The following is a 17,086-nucleotide window of genomic DNA, read 5'->3' as shown; positions in this document are numbered from 1 at the left end:
ACAGAGCTGCTCAGGGAGAACTGATGCTGTGTAGGAGAAAGTCTAATATAGGGATTAACATTTCCATGTACACTTCATGCGAATGTGTCCAGTTTTTTCTGTGGTACTATAGGCAATCATATTGCCAGCAGGGTAAGAGGAGATCCTTGAATTAACACATCTGGAGCAGATACAAAGACTATGGAAGCAGGAGAATTTCCAGGGAAAGAGGTGCTGATGCAAACCAAATACCAGAGCTAGAGAGAAGAGTGGCAGAGGACAGAATGGATGGAGGGACCGCAGGGAAGGACAAGACCTCAGGGGAAGAAGGATACAGAAAATATGGGATACAAGGGTTAGGAAAGAGAAATCAGAAATGCTGAAGAAAAGAAATGAAACGGTTTCTAAAGTACAGCAAGTAACAGACCTGTTTCTTTGCAACAAAGAAATGCAGTTTTAATAAATGTACATACATGTATGGGGGAGAAGTACAAATTTACAAAAATAAAGTGCAACGTATTTGGAGGCAAAGTATAGGCTGATCTGATGCATCAAAGAATTTCTCCTCTCCTTGTTCAGCGGGTCTCCATAAAAGGTTTGCACTTTCCTTCTCTTCTGCCACATTATAAAGTGTATCCTTTCAATGGTAGGCCAGGCCAGACCCAGAACCGCAATTACCCTAACCCCTGATTCTGCTCCATATCTAGCTTATCAGTCCTACAGAAATCTAGGCACATCATCCTCTGTTCCTACCTTAAGCTGGTGATTTCCTGTGGATAAGGGTTTGGATCCAAGTTTACCATAACATCTGTAAGCAGGAGATTCTCTTCAAGGGTTCTACTTTATTCTTAATGCCTTGGCCTACAGAAACTTTGTCGGTCTTGCCTTTCCCCATTTAGTCAGAGTGACTCCTCACAGTTGGGTCTGAGATCTGTCTGAACCCTGAATCTCCACAGTCCTTTCTTTTGGCTTGATGGCATTCTTTCTCTTCTGTATAGGGAACTTTGCCTCTCCCAGCAGTATTCTGTTCCTCCATTTCCTAGGCCAGTGGTCTCCAAAGTGGGGTGCGCGCACCCCAGGGGGTGCATGAGACGATCCCAGGGGGTGCGTGAAGAGCATATTAGAACTTGTATTTTTATTTATTTTTTATCTAAAAAAATAAGAAAGAAATTAAGCTTACTAGTATTTAATATACAGATTGACACTGGTGCCCTCACTCAGTCCATATGTCGGACAGTCATGTGTCACGTACGGTACGTGAGGTATCCTGAGGGAAGAAGCATTTGTTCGCTTTCAGCTTATTGTGACGTATTGCAGTTTACATGTGCCCGGTTAAGTGGATTTACAGATTATATTATCTAGTTTTAACTAAACTAACCCTCACAAAATGGACCAGTGGATTAAAAAGATTCCTGCAAAGAAACTGCGGATTGAAGATAATACTAATAATGCGAGCACAAGTGAACAACAAGAAAATGTCAGAGCTGACACTTCATCTACTCCTAGTACAAGCTCTTTGTCAGCCACATTACGAGGTAAACACAATGATGATTTAATTTCTATTTTTTGTGTATGTTTTATAATGTACATAATACGGTATACAGTAGTACATGTATATAATTTATAAATAAATAAATATACATATATAGAGTGTGCATGCTCAAAAAATGTTTACTGATGGGGTGCGTGATCAAAAAAGTTTGGAGACTGCTGTCCTAGGCATCCAGTTTAGTCCACATCACAATAGATGTCTCTTGCCTCTCATACTATTTCCTAGTTTCTTGCACCAGACCTTCTGTTCGCTCATTATTGGGCACCTTTGTTATTGCTGGAGAGACCTGTTAGGTTTAGTGATGCCTTCTCAAGGCTTGTTCTTCTTTTTCTTTCTCCTATAAGGATGCCCAAGTGATTCAGTCAAGTAACTTCCAGTTGGCTCAGGCCACTGCCCACTGCATTTTCTGTTTGCCATTTATCACTATAGCTAAGAAGGGGAAGAAAGAAGCAAACAGGGAAAGTTACCTTTTAATGGTCACCCCCATAACTTTTTGTAACCTTGTCCTTATCTCTAACTTCTCTCTCACTCTGGAGATCTCTTCTTCAGGAAAGAAGTTGGTGAACTGTTGCCTTACAAACAGCTTTTGATTGATAGCTATTTGGTCTCCTAGTGTATTATCCAATGATGCTGATGCACTTGGTAGTGGTGATGCCCAGATGACATGTATGTGTCTTCCTGCATGTGGATCAAGCTGTACATTTCTTAGCTGAGGCAATTTAATACCCCACATCTGGTTACAAGGATTCTCAGTTCCAGGCTAAGATATGTACAGAACGGAGCGGCCACCCCAGTCTTAGTTTTGGGCCCAGATACAAGCTTCTGTCAGTGCTCATTGTCACTGCCATTTTCCATTAGCCTGCCAATCATCATGTACAACAGAAACAGGAACATCAGCTGAGGCCAAGTAGAACAAAAGGAGAAAAAAGAAAACTATTTTGATACTATCAAATGAAGGGAAGGAAAAACTTAACCTTCTTTCTAGGTGCAGGGTCTGTTAATGTCAGTTAAGTAAGATAAAGACAGAGAGAAACAAATGCAATAAAGCAGTATATTTATAGGAAGTGTTTTCACCCACATTGTTATGGTGACTTGGTTTTACATTAATCACAGCAATGGATTATTATTATTGTTACTAAAATGGCAATTGACAGGAAAATAGTTTTTTTTTTTCTTTGACTCATCTAATAAAAAGCAAAAGGATGTATAATAGGCCTCATACACCTTTCACGTCACACCAGCCTGAAGCACAAGTAACCTGTGAAATCCATGGGTGCCCATGTCTCATTTTATATAAATGCCTTGTAAAATCTTTGGATGCCATGAATACAAGAAGTGTTTACCAGCACATGGCAACTCTACTCAAGTGGCACCCGGAAGAAGTGGTCACCCTCTCTCTGCTGCCCACTAGAAAGCCTCTTAGCCACCTGTGGCCTACATGTATATTTATGCTGGTTTAAATTTACTGCACAGTAAGTTACTGCGCAGTAAGCAGGAATAGGCTGGCCTCTACATGTACAGGCGTTAAGGTGCATTAACACTGTGTGTAGACTGACTTGAGACTAAAGTTAGTCCCAAGTCAGACCCCACACACAAGGTTGCTGCGCAGTAAGGCATCTACACGTGTGTTATTGAGCAGTAAATAATTGGACATAAGTTTGATACTTACATGCAGTGCCGTACCTAGACTCCTGGTAGCCCAGATGAACTTTTAGTATTGGGTCCCACTTCACCAGCGATCGTGATTTTTTTGCTGCAAATGTCATTATCACATCTATGGTACTGATGTCTTTAAATAGTTCATTTTCAATTGATAACATTGCCAGTCCCATATATTCACAATATTAAAATGTTTTTGCAATTTTTTTTTCTTCATTTTTGGGTCCCCTTTCTGTCTGGGCAGCTGTCTGGTTTGTTTATGACTGTGTCTGGGTCTGCCTCCATGATGCAGCTATCAAATTTACGCTCAAGTCAGAATAAGTCGTCAAATTTATTATGCAATATGGGCATGCACATATAGATGTACACCTGTATTGTGCAGTAATTTATGTTGCTGTGCAGTAAATCCACACATATAGATACACCCACCAACTTGGAAAATATGTATTTAGCAGAATCCTTAGATGAAATATTGTAAACTGGTTATACAGCTAAGTGTCATTCCTTTCTAGGTAATATTTTAGGGCAATTAAGAAAAAGAAAGAGCAAACATGGGGAATGGTATATTATGGGGGTGGAGGGAACAGAAACAAAGAAGGAATATATTAAATAATAAAAATTCACCAATATATTCAACTGACATCGATCAGCCTGCCATAGTAAATACCCCCAATGATAGCTCTCTGGCAATAATTATTTCTGCAACCTTTCCTTTAGAGGCCTCCTATTGTTTTTCTAACTGTGATTATTTCTCCCAAAATCCTTACTTAGAAAAGGAGAATTATATTCACTTTACAAATGAGTAAACTCTGGTATGTGGAAATAAAAACAAATTTAAAATTTCCTCTCATTTAGGTGTTGTATCCATAGAGACCTCACTTCTAGAGCAATTATGCACTGGCAATTGCAGCTAAAATTCTTGACTGCTAGAGGTGAAAAATTATGCCAAAAAAAACCAGGCCTCCAAAAATTCAGATAAAAGTGTGGAAACCCAGCCCTATGTAATGTTTTAAAGGTTATTTAAAAGGGGTTTTAAGGTGATGTCAGCCAATAGTATGTACTAAAAATTCAAATTCCTAGAATCATAGCCTTAACAGGCTGTAACTCTTTGTCCTATTTATCAACAAGGCAGCATTCTCAGTTTATGATATGCCTCTTTTATTCAGCTAATCATTTACTCTTACATCCTTAAATTATAGGCTCTTGTTCAGCAAGCTGCTTGAACACATGGATAATGTTAAGCACGTGGGTCCCATTGAAGTCAATCAGATCTCTGGGATGCTTAAAGTTAAGCACTTGATTAATTATTTTGCTGAATCAGGGCCTTAATCAGAATCCAAAGAACTGGAAAATATCGGGGCAGCAAATTGATCAAAACGTTTTTTTGATCAGTGAAATAATTAGATCTTGTTATCAACCTTTATGTTCTACAGAGCAGTGGACTTTGTTATTTAACCAAATGGAAATTCATTGCAGGTTTTCTCAGAGGAAAAAGTTTTGGGGGTTGCTTTCTTTTGCATGTGTGTTGATTTTCCTTTTACATTTCCAAGTCTCTTACATCATATGTGTTCATTAAAAAAAATGCCCGTAAAAATAATCTAAGATAGGAAAAGACACCTTTGAATTGCTGGTCTAATTTTAGACTGAGATAACTAGACAACCATGTTTGAGAAAAAGTAAATAAATCTTCCAGTCCCTCTGGCTGTAAATATACTTCACTGCTGGCTGCCAGGCTGACATTTGCAACAAGCTTAGTGTTGTGTCAGTCTTCACAAAAGTTCATATTTATTAGTTGACTGTTGGCATATTTGCTGTCAGCTAATAAGTGGCAAGCTTTTTTAAAGCTGTGTCAGGAATATAAGTGAGAGCTGCAGCTTGAAGACTGTCAGTTTTGCAACCACTTCATGAGGCACAGGTATACAACAAATCCAGCCCATGAACAGCCAAACCAAAAGTAAGTTATGTATAAAAAATGGCTTTCAAGAATGGAGAGTGATAGGATATTCTAATAAGAGGGATCCCACAGAAAATATCTTCTCCCTAACTTAAGTTGTGATGGGATGAGTGGAGAGATGAGAAACTAAAGAATATATTTGTTTCCCTATGTAAACAAAAATGATTCCTCAGAACCTGGGAGCATGGCAGCACCAAATGGCAACGAGATGTGATATTGTGTGTTTGAAAAGTGTCTACTTTGTTCCTCATATCGATTATGTAAAGCATATGAGCTTGAATGGCAAGGGGAAGGGGATAGAGATCTCTTAAGGAAGTCCATGTCAGAATCTCATTCACTTCTAGGGCAAGAGTCTTTGTTCTTATGAAGTATTGTCATAGTCCTAGAACTGAAACAGTTCTCTAGCGGAGCTAATTTAGCAGTATTTTGAAATGCTCCAAAGTCCTCTGGAGGCAGGGGACTTATTTCTTCAAGTTGTTGGTAGAAATTTAACAAATGATTCCCAAGAGTTCTTGCAGCACCTCATGAATACATCTCCCAGGTAAGGTACAAGGTGATAAAATGCAAAATGATGTTGTCACTTGCAAATGTACCTCCATCCCACTAATACTTCCTGTAATGAAACGCTTCAGCATCAGGCATCTTTCAGTACCTAGATCGTGATGGGAATGCCCTTTTACTTCAGATAAAACAAATACTAGTAGAAAGACAGAAGAGATCTTACCAGCTCTTTGGTGATTCTGTAATGAGATGATTCTTAACAGCTTTCTGATTTCCCCAACTAAATGAAGAGAACCTCAAACAAGTAATGATGTTTCTGTGGTGTCCTGGCCCAGATAGCAAAGGCAAAATCTAGCTGGTCAAGTCCTTGATACAGCTTCTGATATGAGATGTAAGCATGCTTTGAATAACCACCTGTTGACCCTCAGCTGGATTCTGAAGACCAAGAAAGGTTCACAGAGGCAGTCCTACCAAAGTTAAATACAGCGTAAGAATATCTAAATTTTTAATATCAAATTAAATAACACAAGACAAAAAAGAAAAGACTAAACAGTACAGATAAAGCAAGAAAATAATTAAAATTTACATTTATCTAAAGCAGGGGTGGGCAAAATGCGGCCCATGGGCCAGATGCAGCCCGCCAAACCATTCTATCCAGCCTGCGAGGCCCCTAAAAAATTTGGAAAATTAATATTCATCTGCTCTGGGCTGCCTGTCATGCGACCCTCAATGGCTTGCCAAAATTCAGTAAGCGGCCCTCCGCCCAAAATGATTGCCCACCCCGATCTAAAGGCATAACAATCTTATTGAAAAGCAATTTAATCTTAACATGTCTAAGTCCTAATATCTGAAAAAGCCTCTAACAGGTGGCCAGCCCATTAGGGAAAGGACTTTATTATCTAACCTAGGTTTAAAAAATTGTGTTGCTAAACAGCACTAATACAGGTACACTTGTAAGTGAGAAATTCAGCAAGAACCATAGTTCAAGACTAAAAAGCAAAAATTGTAAAGTGATCCTGGTTTTTATACTTTATTGTGTGACTAAAATAGTAATAAGGCTTTCTAAATAAGGTAAGAAAATAGAAAACATTCCTAGTAGGTCCTATTCTAATTCATATTAATGTGCCTATTTTTATTCCCTATATAAGCTTTATCTTATCTAAAATTAGCTTTACCTATCATCAGACCACTCAGTGTATTCAAGGTGACTTTGCAACCTTGATTGTGTTTTTTCAAGCCATCTTAAGTTTTCTAAAGTGGTTCATGTCTCTTGCCTAAGTATTTTCTTTGCCTCACCTCTCAGTCAAACTATAGACAAATACAAGCAACTCTATACTATCCTATCCTATCCTTAAACATCTTAAGGCCTACTATAATCCACGCACCAGCAGTTAAGAATGCTTCCTTTTTCTCATTCTCCCTGACTACCTCTGCTCTATGAAGTGACAGTGCCAAAAACTGTATATTTGTATTCATTTTAACAGGGATATAGTTTTAGCATGGTCTTATTTTCAGGGCAAGTCCCAAACTTTAAGAATAGCCTGTAGCATTCCACCAACACTTCCCAGATCAAATGCTTAAGTAACTTGTTTGTCTTGTGCGTATGGAGTGATAGAAAGAGCTAGCTCATTCCATGTCATTTTTCCTTGGAAACAAAGAAAGAAGAAAAACAAGTATCGAACTGTTGAAAAACATGCTTTGTATTTCCTGAGCCTAATTTAGCACAGACCATAATTCATCTTTTTGTTTCCTTAGTGATAGGGTCATCTAAGGAGAAAGATGGCTCCTTGTGGGATTTAGAGGCATCTGAGTAGGCAAGGGAAGCCAGAGTACACTGGCTATACCTCCTTTTGCTCCAATGTACACTGATACCACCCCCTTGCCAACTTACAGAGGTGGCTCTACCAGCTTTTACCACTAAGGGATCGACTCTGCAAGAGAAATTCCCAGCTGTGACACTGTCAGTTGCTCAGTAGTACCTAAGCAGTTGAACAATAAGCCAAAAAAGTGGGCCTTCAATAGCTGTGTGGAAGTTTGTTTTTGCTGCATCTATATGGTCCTCTTCAGGCCCAGATACTTTAAAAGAAGGAATAATCACATCTTCCTTTACAGAAATTGCAGCACTTCTAGGGTGGGGGACAATATTTTTGTAGCAGTAGATGGCAACAGTACACAATGCTTTAGTACAGAAGAGCAATCAATTTGAAAAATGAAGGGGAATCTTAAGTAGGAAGAATGTATTTGAATTTAGTTTTAGCACATGTAAAAATCACCAGGGGATTTATAATAATCACAGGCCGAATGACTTCAGCTTGTTGTTTCATCTGCATGGTGGTGCCCTTGACAGCACACTCTCTACTACACTGTGCAGTACTGTTCAAGAGTGTCACCTATTCAATCTGCACACTATTTCCTGCAGCTCTCTTTTTTGTCCTTGGAGGGCTTCCTTCCAGATCCTGATCAAACCTGACTCCACTCAGTTTATGCAAACAGATCATTTAACAATAGATTGACTGCAGTTATTACTTGCTCGATTTCAGGTGGGGAGGGGCAAGAAAACAAAGCAAAACAAAATCCTCCCTAGTTTGTCATGCCAACTCTAAGATATCAGAGGAGGAAAAAAGGCTGCTTATTTTTCAAGGGAAATATGTGTCAGTGTTAAAGTAAAAATGATGTTATCTGAATTGGGAAAGAAATGAAAACAAACTTTTCTTTGTTGTGACCGGATGACACCTAAAAGTGTGGCTCCAGTAAAATTACAAACCTGTAAGAAAGGGAAGGAAGGCAGAGGAGAAATATTGATAGCTGTAGGTAGCTGCTAGGAGAGAATGAAAACCACAAGGACACTATCAGAGCCTGTGCCTTTGACAGTCCTTGATCACATAGCTGGTGAAATGAAGCCTCTGTTCTCAAGAGAAAATTACAAGATAATGAAAGGTATTAATGCATTCAACCAAAACAGCTATGTATGCCTTTACTGAAACTTTGAAGCCATTACCAGTTGCACATGATTCTGACATGGCAGACCTTTCCCATGAACTTCCATGAGGCTGTACATTTACTGGAACAAAAAACATGGAGAAGCCAGCACAGCTCCTCTTTAGTTCACACAGTGCTTGGAATCCTACAAAGAAAGCTTTTCTGGGAACTGTTTCATCTGTGTGAGATGAAGTGACCATACCTGTTAGAAGTGTTGTAGGTGAATAGAGCATTTCCCATCCTGCCTTGTTAAATCTTTCTTGATGAACACAATGAATGACAGCACACTCAAAAAGCCTATGTGATCTCAGTGGTGAATAAGAACTAATAAAATCCTTAGTTTTCAATTTATTTTGTATTAACAATTAAAACTTTTCCGAAAACAAGAACACAAAAGCTAGGATTTAAAAACCCTCAATATTTTATACTTGTTGTTAGCTTGTGACTATTGCAACAATTCTGCCCATTTTTGGAGCTCTGTGTTTACTAATTACTGTTTTCTGAAAGCCAGACTAGCAATTCCTTTTGTTTGTTTGTTTGTGTAGATATTAGTTTCAATAATAATGCTAATGATTTCTCAGGCAACAGTCTAACTTTGCAGGGATATTTACAATCCTCTATCACTCATGCTGTGCAGCATGTGACTGTGGCAAAAAAACTGCATTATTGTTACTTTCTTTAAAATACAAAAAAAAAAAAATCTATTTTATCAACCTAATTACAGTGTATTACAAAACTTTACAGAAGTGGTGCGTGAATGCTATTTGAATTTTTTACAGCTGTTGACATCTGCACACTCTGTGTTCCAAAGTACTGCCTAGTCTGTTAAAGTGATTTAATGTAAAAAAATATGAAAAAGTCTTCTGAAAATTATTACATAATTATAGTATTTGCTATAAAATTCAGTGGGATGGTTTGGGAGAGTGGGGAATGGAGCAGATCAACTTTATGGGTTGATTTATTTTTATTAACCAGAAAATGAGGAAAAGTTATTCCTTTTGGATTCCTTCTAGGGTTTTGGGTTTTTTTAAATATAATTGATAATTAAAATGTTTGGGGGAAATTGTGCAGAGTTGTATGTGACATTTACTCCATAAAGGTGATTCTAATTGTTTCCTGTTTCCCACCCTTCTATTTGGTAGTAAGGATTTTGGTTTCAACAGGAACAAAGTAAATATCCGATGCGTTCTGAGCTACACAGGTTTCTGGGTTGCTAAACAGCAAGGATTATGAAAAACAAATAATCCAGGCAAACCTGATTTCATTAGGGGATTGAAGATCACACAACAAAGTGCAGTTCCACCCTGCGTATCACAGTCATAACTGCTCAATTATTCAGGCACCGTGGCTTGACTTTTCAGGCTGCCAACTCTTTTAATCTGGTTGCGTAAGTCGGTCTCTTCCAGCGCGCACCAGGGGAATCATTTTGTACTCCGGTTGTACGTGTTACCTGCCTTCGTTGCCCCATGCCTTCTCGGGCAAGTCGTTGGAGTTGGAATTGATTGGACAATAAGATCAAGTAGACAAGTACAAAATCTATCTGCTTAAAAAAGAAACCCCCAGTGTTTGTGCAGCAAAGTTGCCATCCGATCGCTGGAAATCCGTAAAGGCGTTTTGCAAACCGGGTGTTGCCAGAGCGCGGTGGATATTTCAGAGAGAAACCAAGTCTCTGTTAGTACCTGCCCTCTTTTGGAAGAGCCCAACACAATTAAAAAAGCCAACTAGCAGACCTGTTCACAGCCTCTCGCTTGACAGAGAAGGAATCAGAAGGAAGAAATGATTCCCAGGAAACAGCTAAGCCCCTTGCTGTACCCACCACTGCAGGTTGCCCAGTGTGGACACTGACCACGTCTCCCTGTCGCCCGGCACGGAGCACACCCTGCACCCGGGCTGCTGGCAGGTGTGATCAGCCAGGCTTGCTCACAGGTGCAGAAACCTTCCCTGCCTCAGCAGCCCCGTCCCTGAGCAGAGCAGCACTGTCCTCTCTAAACTTCCCCTCCAGCACCGGAGTCGCTCACATCCCGTGCAGGCGATGCGCTGGGAGAGGCAGCAGCCCCTAGCCAAGTGTCCTAGAGAAGTAAAAAGACTTTTCACTCCTGCTGCTCTCATTGACCCTGACATCCGTAGGGGCTGGAGGGGCAGTGGACAGGATCGGACCCAGGTGGCTCCGCAGCTGTCCCATTGCAGCGTTGGGAGTTTCCTCCTGGGCGGGGAGCAAAGCAAATGCGGGTTTCTAAATTATCCCCTTCATTACAAAACTTTACAAAAGTGGTCAATGAATGCTATTGAGAATGCAATAGATTTTTTTTTTTTTTTTTTTTTACAGCTTTACTAGTTGCCTGAGTGCAATGAGAGGGGGCAACCGAGTGGCCATGTGCTGATGGCACACTGAGCTGCCCGGCATATGGCGCTTGTGTTGGCTCCTGCTAGGCATGTTTCTGTTGCTGTTTCTGAGAACTGCGGACTCGCCTCCTCGCTGCTCTGGCTAAAAATACCCCTTTGAGTTTTGCTTGGGAAACATGTCAGTGCTTTTATGCTTTTTATTTTTTTTAAGGCAGCCGGGGCTCTTGGAAGAGGAGTGGGGATCCTGGCAAAGTAGCCCTCCTGCGGTTAGAGCTACTCTAGGCTTTTTTGTCTTTCTGCATCCATCCCTCCTCCCCCGTCCAGCCGTACGTGGTGCTATGCTGATCAGGTCCCAGGCTAGACTGGCACTGGGGCAAGAACCCCGCCACCCCGAGCCAGCCACAGCCGGAGGTGGGAGCATCTCACTCCTCTTGCCACTGCTAGGTGGGCTTTGACACTGCAGCCCCGCGAAAACTTCCCAGTGCCCCTCAATTAGTGCTGGGAGTTTGCGGTGGCAGGGCACCCTCCCCCGCCTTGTTTCACAGCCTGGATCCCTGCCACTGCTTTGCTAGAATCGCTTATCTCAGGAGTGGAGTCGAGGGGATGGAAGTCTTCAAGAAGCCCTGGGAGCAAGTGAAATGCAGCTGGGGGGGGAGGGATTTGTACCCCTATCCCCAATCCAATTTCTGCAGATGACTCCCCATTCCAACCCTGAATTAGTTTGCCAGGGCTACGGGATCCCAGTTTGAAAGACACCCCCCGCCCCATAACGGCGATGATTGCTTAAATTGCTTATAATTGGCTACAAGACACTACAGGAGACAGCGGACGCATGATAAGTAGCTTTCATTCTTTTGCAGGGTTTCAGAAACTGGATGAAGAGCTTTGAATCTGAGCAGTGAGAAAGTACCGCAGAACTCGCCAAGTGCCCTCACTCTCCCAGGATGCCTCTTGCTACTGCTTAGGCAAGCAGGGATTTTTAATTTTTTTTTTTTTGGGTGGTGGGGTGCTGTCAATTGAGCACAAAGGGCCAAAGTATCTGCGGACCAGAGCCCTCTCCCTAGACTCACCCTGCTCTCAATCCATGGCCACCTTCACTGAGGATCCCTGCCCTTCACGGAAAAACATTTAGTTAAGTAGAAGGTGAATTTAAAAGAAAGAGACCTGAGCTTGTAATCAGGTTATTTGCTTGTACCCCTAACCCCCCAAGAAGATTTTACTGACCGCCCTTTCCTCGCCCACTTCCAGCAGCCCATCAAACCCATACAGAGAAGCCATCACACTCTCGGGCTCTTTGTATGTGCCACTCACATAGAAACTACTACGATTCTTCCCTGGCACATGGCACATGCGGTGCCAGTTATATTTAAACTGGAGGTAGAGGTGTGGCATCCCTGTGTGCTGGGCATAGCTGTCTGGGATCACTCCACTCTTGTGGACACCCCTTTTCCCCCTAAGAAATCGAGACACATTTGAGAAAAAAAATCTAGGGTGTGTTGGTGTGAAATTAAAACACAATGGAAGAGGGCTCCTCAGACTGTAGGCATATTGCATGGAGCCATGCTTCCCTCTCCCTCGGCTAGCTGCCCCCTCATCCTCCCTGGCATCTTCTATTTATTTCCTGGCTAAGACAGGAGGGAATTTCTCAGCCCTGAACACATTTAAAAGCTTTCCTACTGCGAGCCAGATCGGCGTGTGGACAAACATGACAACTCTTAAAAAATAATATAAATTAGAGAACTGGATTCCGACGAGAAATGAAGGGCATAATTTAGAAATCGGATTTTTTGGGGGGGGTTGAAGAATTCTGATGTATTTTGTGCACTTTTCTGCTGGAAAGTGTTTTAGTAACAATCAGAGCATAATTACTTTATAAGTAGTTTGTCATCACTTCTGATTCACTTTAGGTGTCAATTTCAGTTTTCTCCATGATCCTCCTTACAATTACTTCCTTATTGTTTGTAATAATGAATGGAGTGCGAGCATAATTCGCTGCATTTACAAATGCCCTCCTATAAACTATATTTTTACGTTGGAGCGTAAAAGCACTTTGCACAAGGCACACACAAAATGTAAAGCTATTTTTTTTTGGTTAAAAACAAATGATTCAAAGTGATCGCTCCAATGAAGGGATGTAAAAGCTTTCATTTCCCTGTTATTTTTCTAATTAAACAATACTTAAATTGTAGATCTTTTAATGGCTGGTGTAACTAATATTTTACTACTTCTCTCCATTTTGTCTAACGCCACAAACGATGAAATAAGGGGAAACAACGAGTTTCACATAAACCATGAACAATGAGTGATCAGAACAAAATTAAAGCGAAGGGGGATTTCATGATTCAGATGTCTTTTTGGGAAGATTTTTTTTTTAAATAGAAAAAAAAAACCAACCGGACGTGAAAAGATTATCCTACACGGAGTTACAAGAGCTAGTCACAATGGTAGTAAGTACTAATGATCTCAGACATTAACTGTAGCAAACGAAACGAAACCTGCACAAAAAAAAGAGCAGGTCTCTGAAGCTCTCGTCGTGTTCTCCGGTTTCATTGAATTCCTAGGACGTGTCTCCTGTCCCCTCCCCCACAAAAATGTTTAACAATTTAAGGAGATCAAATATTTGAACAGGGCAGTAAATGCAGAGGCAGGTCCTTCCTAGGGATTGTTCAATTATGCCCATTGCAGTGCAATCCAGGCAAGCTGACTTGGGCTTTTGGAGGAAATACGCCACAAGGCACCTCGCGCCTCTTCGACCTGGACTTTTTTTTTTGTTTAATCCATTACAAAATTGACCCAATGTGACTTTTTTTTTGGGAGGGGGAGAGGGGGAAGTGTCCTGTCTGCCATTGAGGGACAGCCTTGAAATCGTCCTTCGGAATAGCTACAGTCCAGATGATGTTAAGTATCTGAGCGTGTTTCCTTGATTTCCCCCGGAGTTGCGGGACTGCAATCTGCCCGGAGTGTGCACGAGTGTGCCAGGGGCGTGATCCTAGCGGGTGTGCAGCGCTGTGCGTTTCTGCCTCCGGTAGGACACCTCGTTTGGTGATATCTGGAGCTGCCCTTGGTGGATACCTGGGGAGGTGCCTGCCCGCACCCCCGGGGGACACCCCTGTCCTGCCAAGGCATGATGGACCTTGGCGATGTCGGCTGCAGATACGCGTGTTCGGGTGCAGGCTGCGTGGGGGGAGGGGGCGGGGTTCTGCCGTGGACTTGCGTATGGGTTTTCGTGTGTGTAGGTGCGAAGGGAGGTCTGTTGCCAACGTGTGTGTGTGTAGAGGTGTGAAGGGGGTTATGTCGTGTACTTGTGAATGGGTTCGTGTGCGTATAGGTGTGAGGAGCCGGGGTTCTGCTGTGTACGTATGTGCGTGTATACGCCTGCCCAGTGCATGTGTGTTTTCTATCTATGGGCACCCTTCACGTACATCCTCACAGCTCCCCCGCTTGATTTTGGCAGGCTGCCTTCTTTTTAATCCAGGAATATTTATTGATGTGATAATCTCTAATGAAAAGAGCGGGTCTCCCATGAAGGCAGAAGAAAAGGGGGGTGGGGGCTGTGGCTGGATCACACGTTTCTCTGCACACGCTCTCCCGGGCGGGGGTGGGGGTGGGGCCGCACGGGCCGGGGCCAGGCAAAGCTGGGGCACTGCTCCCCCTAGTGGGCCCGGAGCACCCTGCACCCGCCCGCGCCTCCCCGCTCCTTCCCCCCCTACTAACCAGTCAGATAAGACCTCCCTGGCACGCCCCCCGCCGGTAGCCAATCAGCAGCGGGGATGCAAATCACTTCTGAGCTCGGGAGTTCGGCGCGGATTCTCTGCTCCTCCCCCCCCCCCTCCCAGCTGCAGCTGTCTTTGGATTAGGTCAGTGCCGGGCATCTCATGCATATGCACATGCACCTCCTCCCTCCCGTCCCTGTGTCCGCGCCTCTCAGCGTGCGGTGATTGGAGCGCTACTTCCAGAGCTGATTTCCCCGAAGGAGGAACACAGAGCCCTTTTGGAAGGGGAGGGAGGGGGCTGGAGAATTGCTATCCTTGAAATGCTCTGGAAGGTCAAGTTTGTGGCTTGCTGAGCAAGGGGAAAAGGGTGGATGCGATTGCTGCTGCAGGGGAAGTATCTGCATGCAGATTTCTTTTGAAGTGGTCTCCAGTCTCCTTCTCTTTCCGGCTCTGTTACACCAGATTAATTTCCCCCTAACGCTCCAACATACACTGGGCGCTCAAAAAAATAAAAATAAAAAAGCAAGATGATGATGGATGGGTTTGTTAACACAGAGCCACCGCGTGCATTTGTCTTGCACATCAAAGATGCAGCTCCTTAAGCCACAAGAATATGGAGCCGGCATCAAGCAGGGTTGGATCCAGTGGCTGCTTCATAGACTGGCAGGAGGGCTGTGGACATACACGAGCAGAATGCAGGGAGAGAACAGGGATATAGGCTGCAAGAAAAAGAATAGCAAGCAGCACTGGAATCAGGGGCAACTTGAGGATGCTGGACTCCCCAGTGAAGCTGTACTTCCCCACACTGAGTCTGCCTTTTCCTGCCCTCTCCTAATACAGTGCAGTGTTTTGCACATCTACAAAGACCTTTCATCCAGGAATTTCCACATCATTTACTTTAATGCTCATGGATTAACTTCCCATGCCACCTTCTAGGGGGCTGAATCTTTTTGATCCCATTTTAGAGATGACGGCACAGATACAGTAGAGGACTTGACCAAGTTCACCTAAGCAGATCCGCAACAGAGCCAGAAACAGACCTCAGAACCTTCTGATTCATCTTCATTCTCATCTTTTCCCATTCCTTTTCCTCCTCTTTCCTCTCCTAGCAGGGCATTTTGCTGGCGATATGACTTTCCCCTGCAACAGCAGTCTTCAGTGGTAGTTCACAGCCTCCCACCACAATGCATGAGTCTTCTTGTCTGATATTTGTTTTCTCATTTTTAAAGTCTTGCTTTATTTCTTCCCTCTTTGCTGTCTTAGAAGACCCAGGGTCTGAGATTGGAAGGGTCCCAAAAAATCTGTGCAGTTTAAGACATCACTTCTCCTGATGCTCCAGAGTGCTGTAGCAATGTGTGAACCAGATTATGTTATCAGTAGGTGAGGGGGTTTTGGGGAAAATTAATCAATATTTCTTGCACTTCATAAAGGTTTGGGTTAAGTGTAGGTAACAGTATAGGGTAGGTGCAAACTGGTTTGGATTTCCTTACTTGTCTGTGCTTGATCTAAATGGAAGTAAGTTTGGCGATATTTTATTAGACAGTAGCTGTCTTCTATTTTTTGCAATGCAAAAATAGTTTTAGGGTTCCATTATCCTGAGTTTGTCCAAACAAATATGAAGACGTAGTCTTGGTAAATGTTCTTTTCCACAAAGAAGCATGTCTTTCTAGTTTGTATTTTCTATGAATGCCAGAGAAAGCTTCCATCACAGCTATAAGAGAAACTTTTAGAAAGCGCCTAACTTTCTAGGTTGGACCGGGAATTTTCGGGCCAGCTTGCAGATGCACTTAAGGCAACGGATGTAGTTGTCATGGGTCATTTAAATTACCCGAACATCTGCTGGGAGGAACAGTCAGCCAGGTCGGGCTGTTCCAGAAGGTTTCTGGCCGAGATACAGGACCTCCACTTAATTCAGGAGGTGCACAGTCCCACCAGAGGAAATCCCCTGTTGGACCTGGTCCTGGCCACAGGCGACGACCTGGTAAGGGGCCTCCAGGTTCTTGACCACCTGGGCGATAGCAATCATCGCTTGTTGGAATTCACCATCCAGCGCAGGGTGTCAAGGGCCTGCAGCAAGGCAGTAGCCTTAGACTTCAAGATGGCCAACTTCAACGAGTTGAGGAGATTAGTGGGAGAGGTGCTGGGTTTCTCAAAGGCAGGGGAACTCAGTGCCCAAGATGAGTGGTCGTTCCTTAAGGAGACGATACTCAGGGCCCCAGGGGTGTCCATCCCAACAGAAAGTGAGGGAGGCAGGAGTGCCCGAAAGCCCCCCAGGCTCACCAAGGGTGTACGGAAATGCCTGATTGCCAAAAAGGCAGCGTACACCCGGTGGAAGGGGGGTATACTCCAAAGAGGAGTATACTTCCTCTGCTCGGGCCTGTAGGGGGGCTGTCAGGAAAGCTAAGG

General features: G+C 43.0%; 1 protein-coding gene across 1 annotated transcript in view; it reads left to right on the top strand.

The window, feature by feature from the left end:
• Positions 1 to 11,942, top strand: part of TMEM161B (transmembrane protein 161B) — a 105,938-nt gene extending 93,996 nt beyond the window's left edge. The window contains exon 14 of the mRNA XM_019532334.1: positions 11,828 to 11,942. Coding sequence (XP_019387879.1) covers positions 11,828 to 11,869 — 42 coding nt within the window. The 3' untranslated portion in view covers positions 11,870 to 11,942. The remainder of the gene's footprint in view (positions 1 to 11,827) is intronic.
• Positions 11,943 to 17,086: the final 5,144 nt, after the last annotated feature.

The sequence above is a fragment of the Crocodylus porosus genome, unplaced genomic scaffold, assembly GCF_001723895.1.
Source record: "Crocodylus porosus isolate Cpor-Errol unplaced genomic scaffold, CroPor_comp1, whole genome shotgun sequence".
NCBI classification, from domain to species: domain Eukaryota; kingdom Metazoa; phylum Chordata; order Crocodylia; family Crocodylidae; genus Crocodylus; species Crocodylus porosus.
Note: the sequence above shows the minus strand (reverse complement) of the source record. Positions and strands in the feature narration are given on the sequence as shown.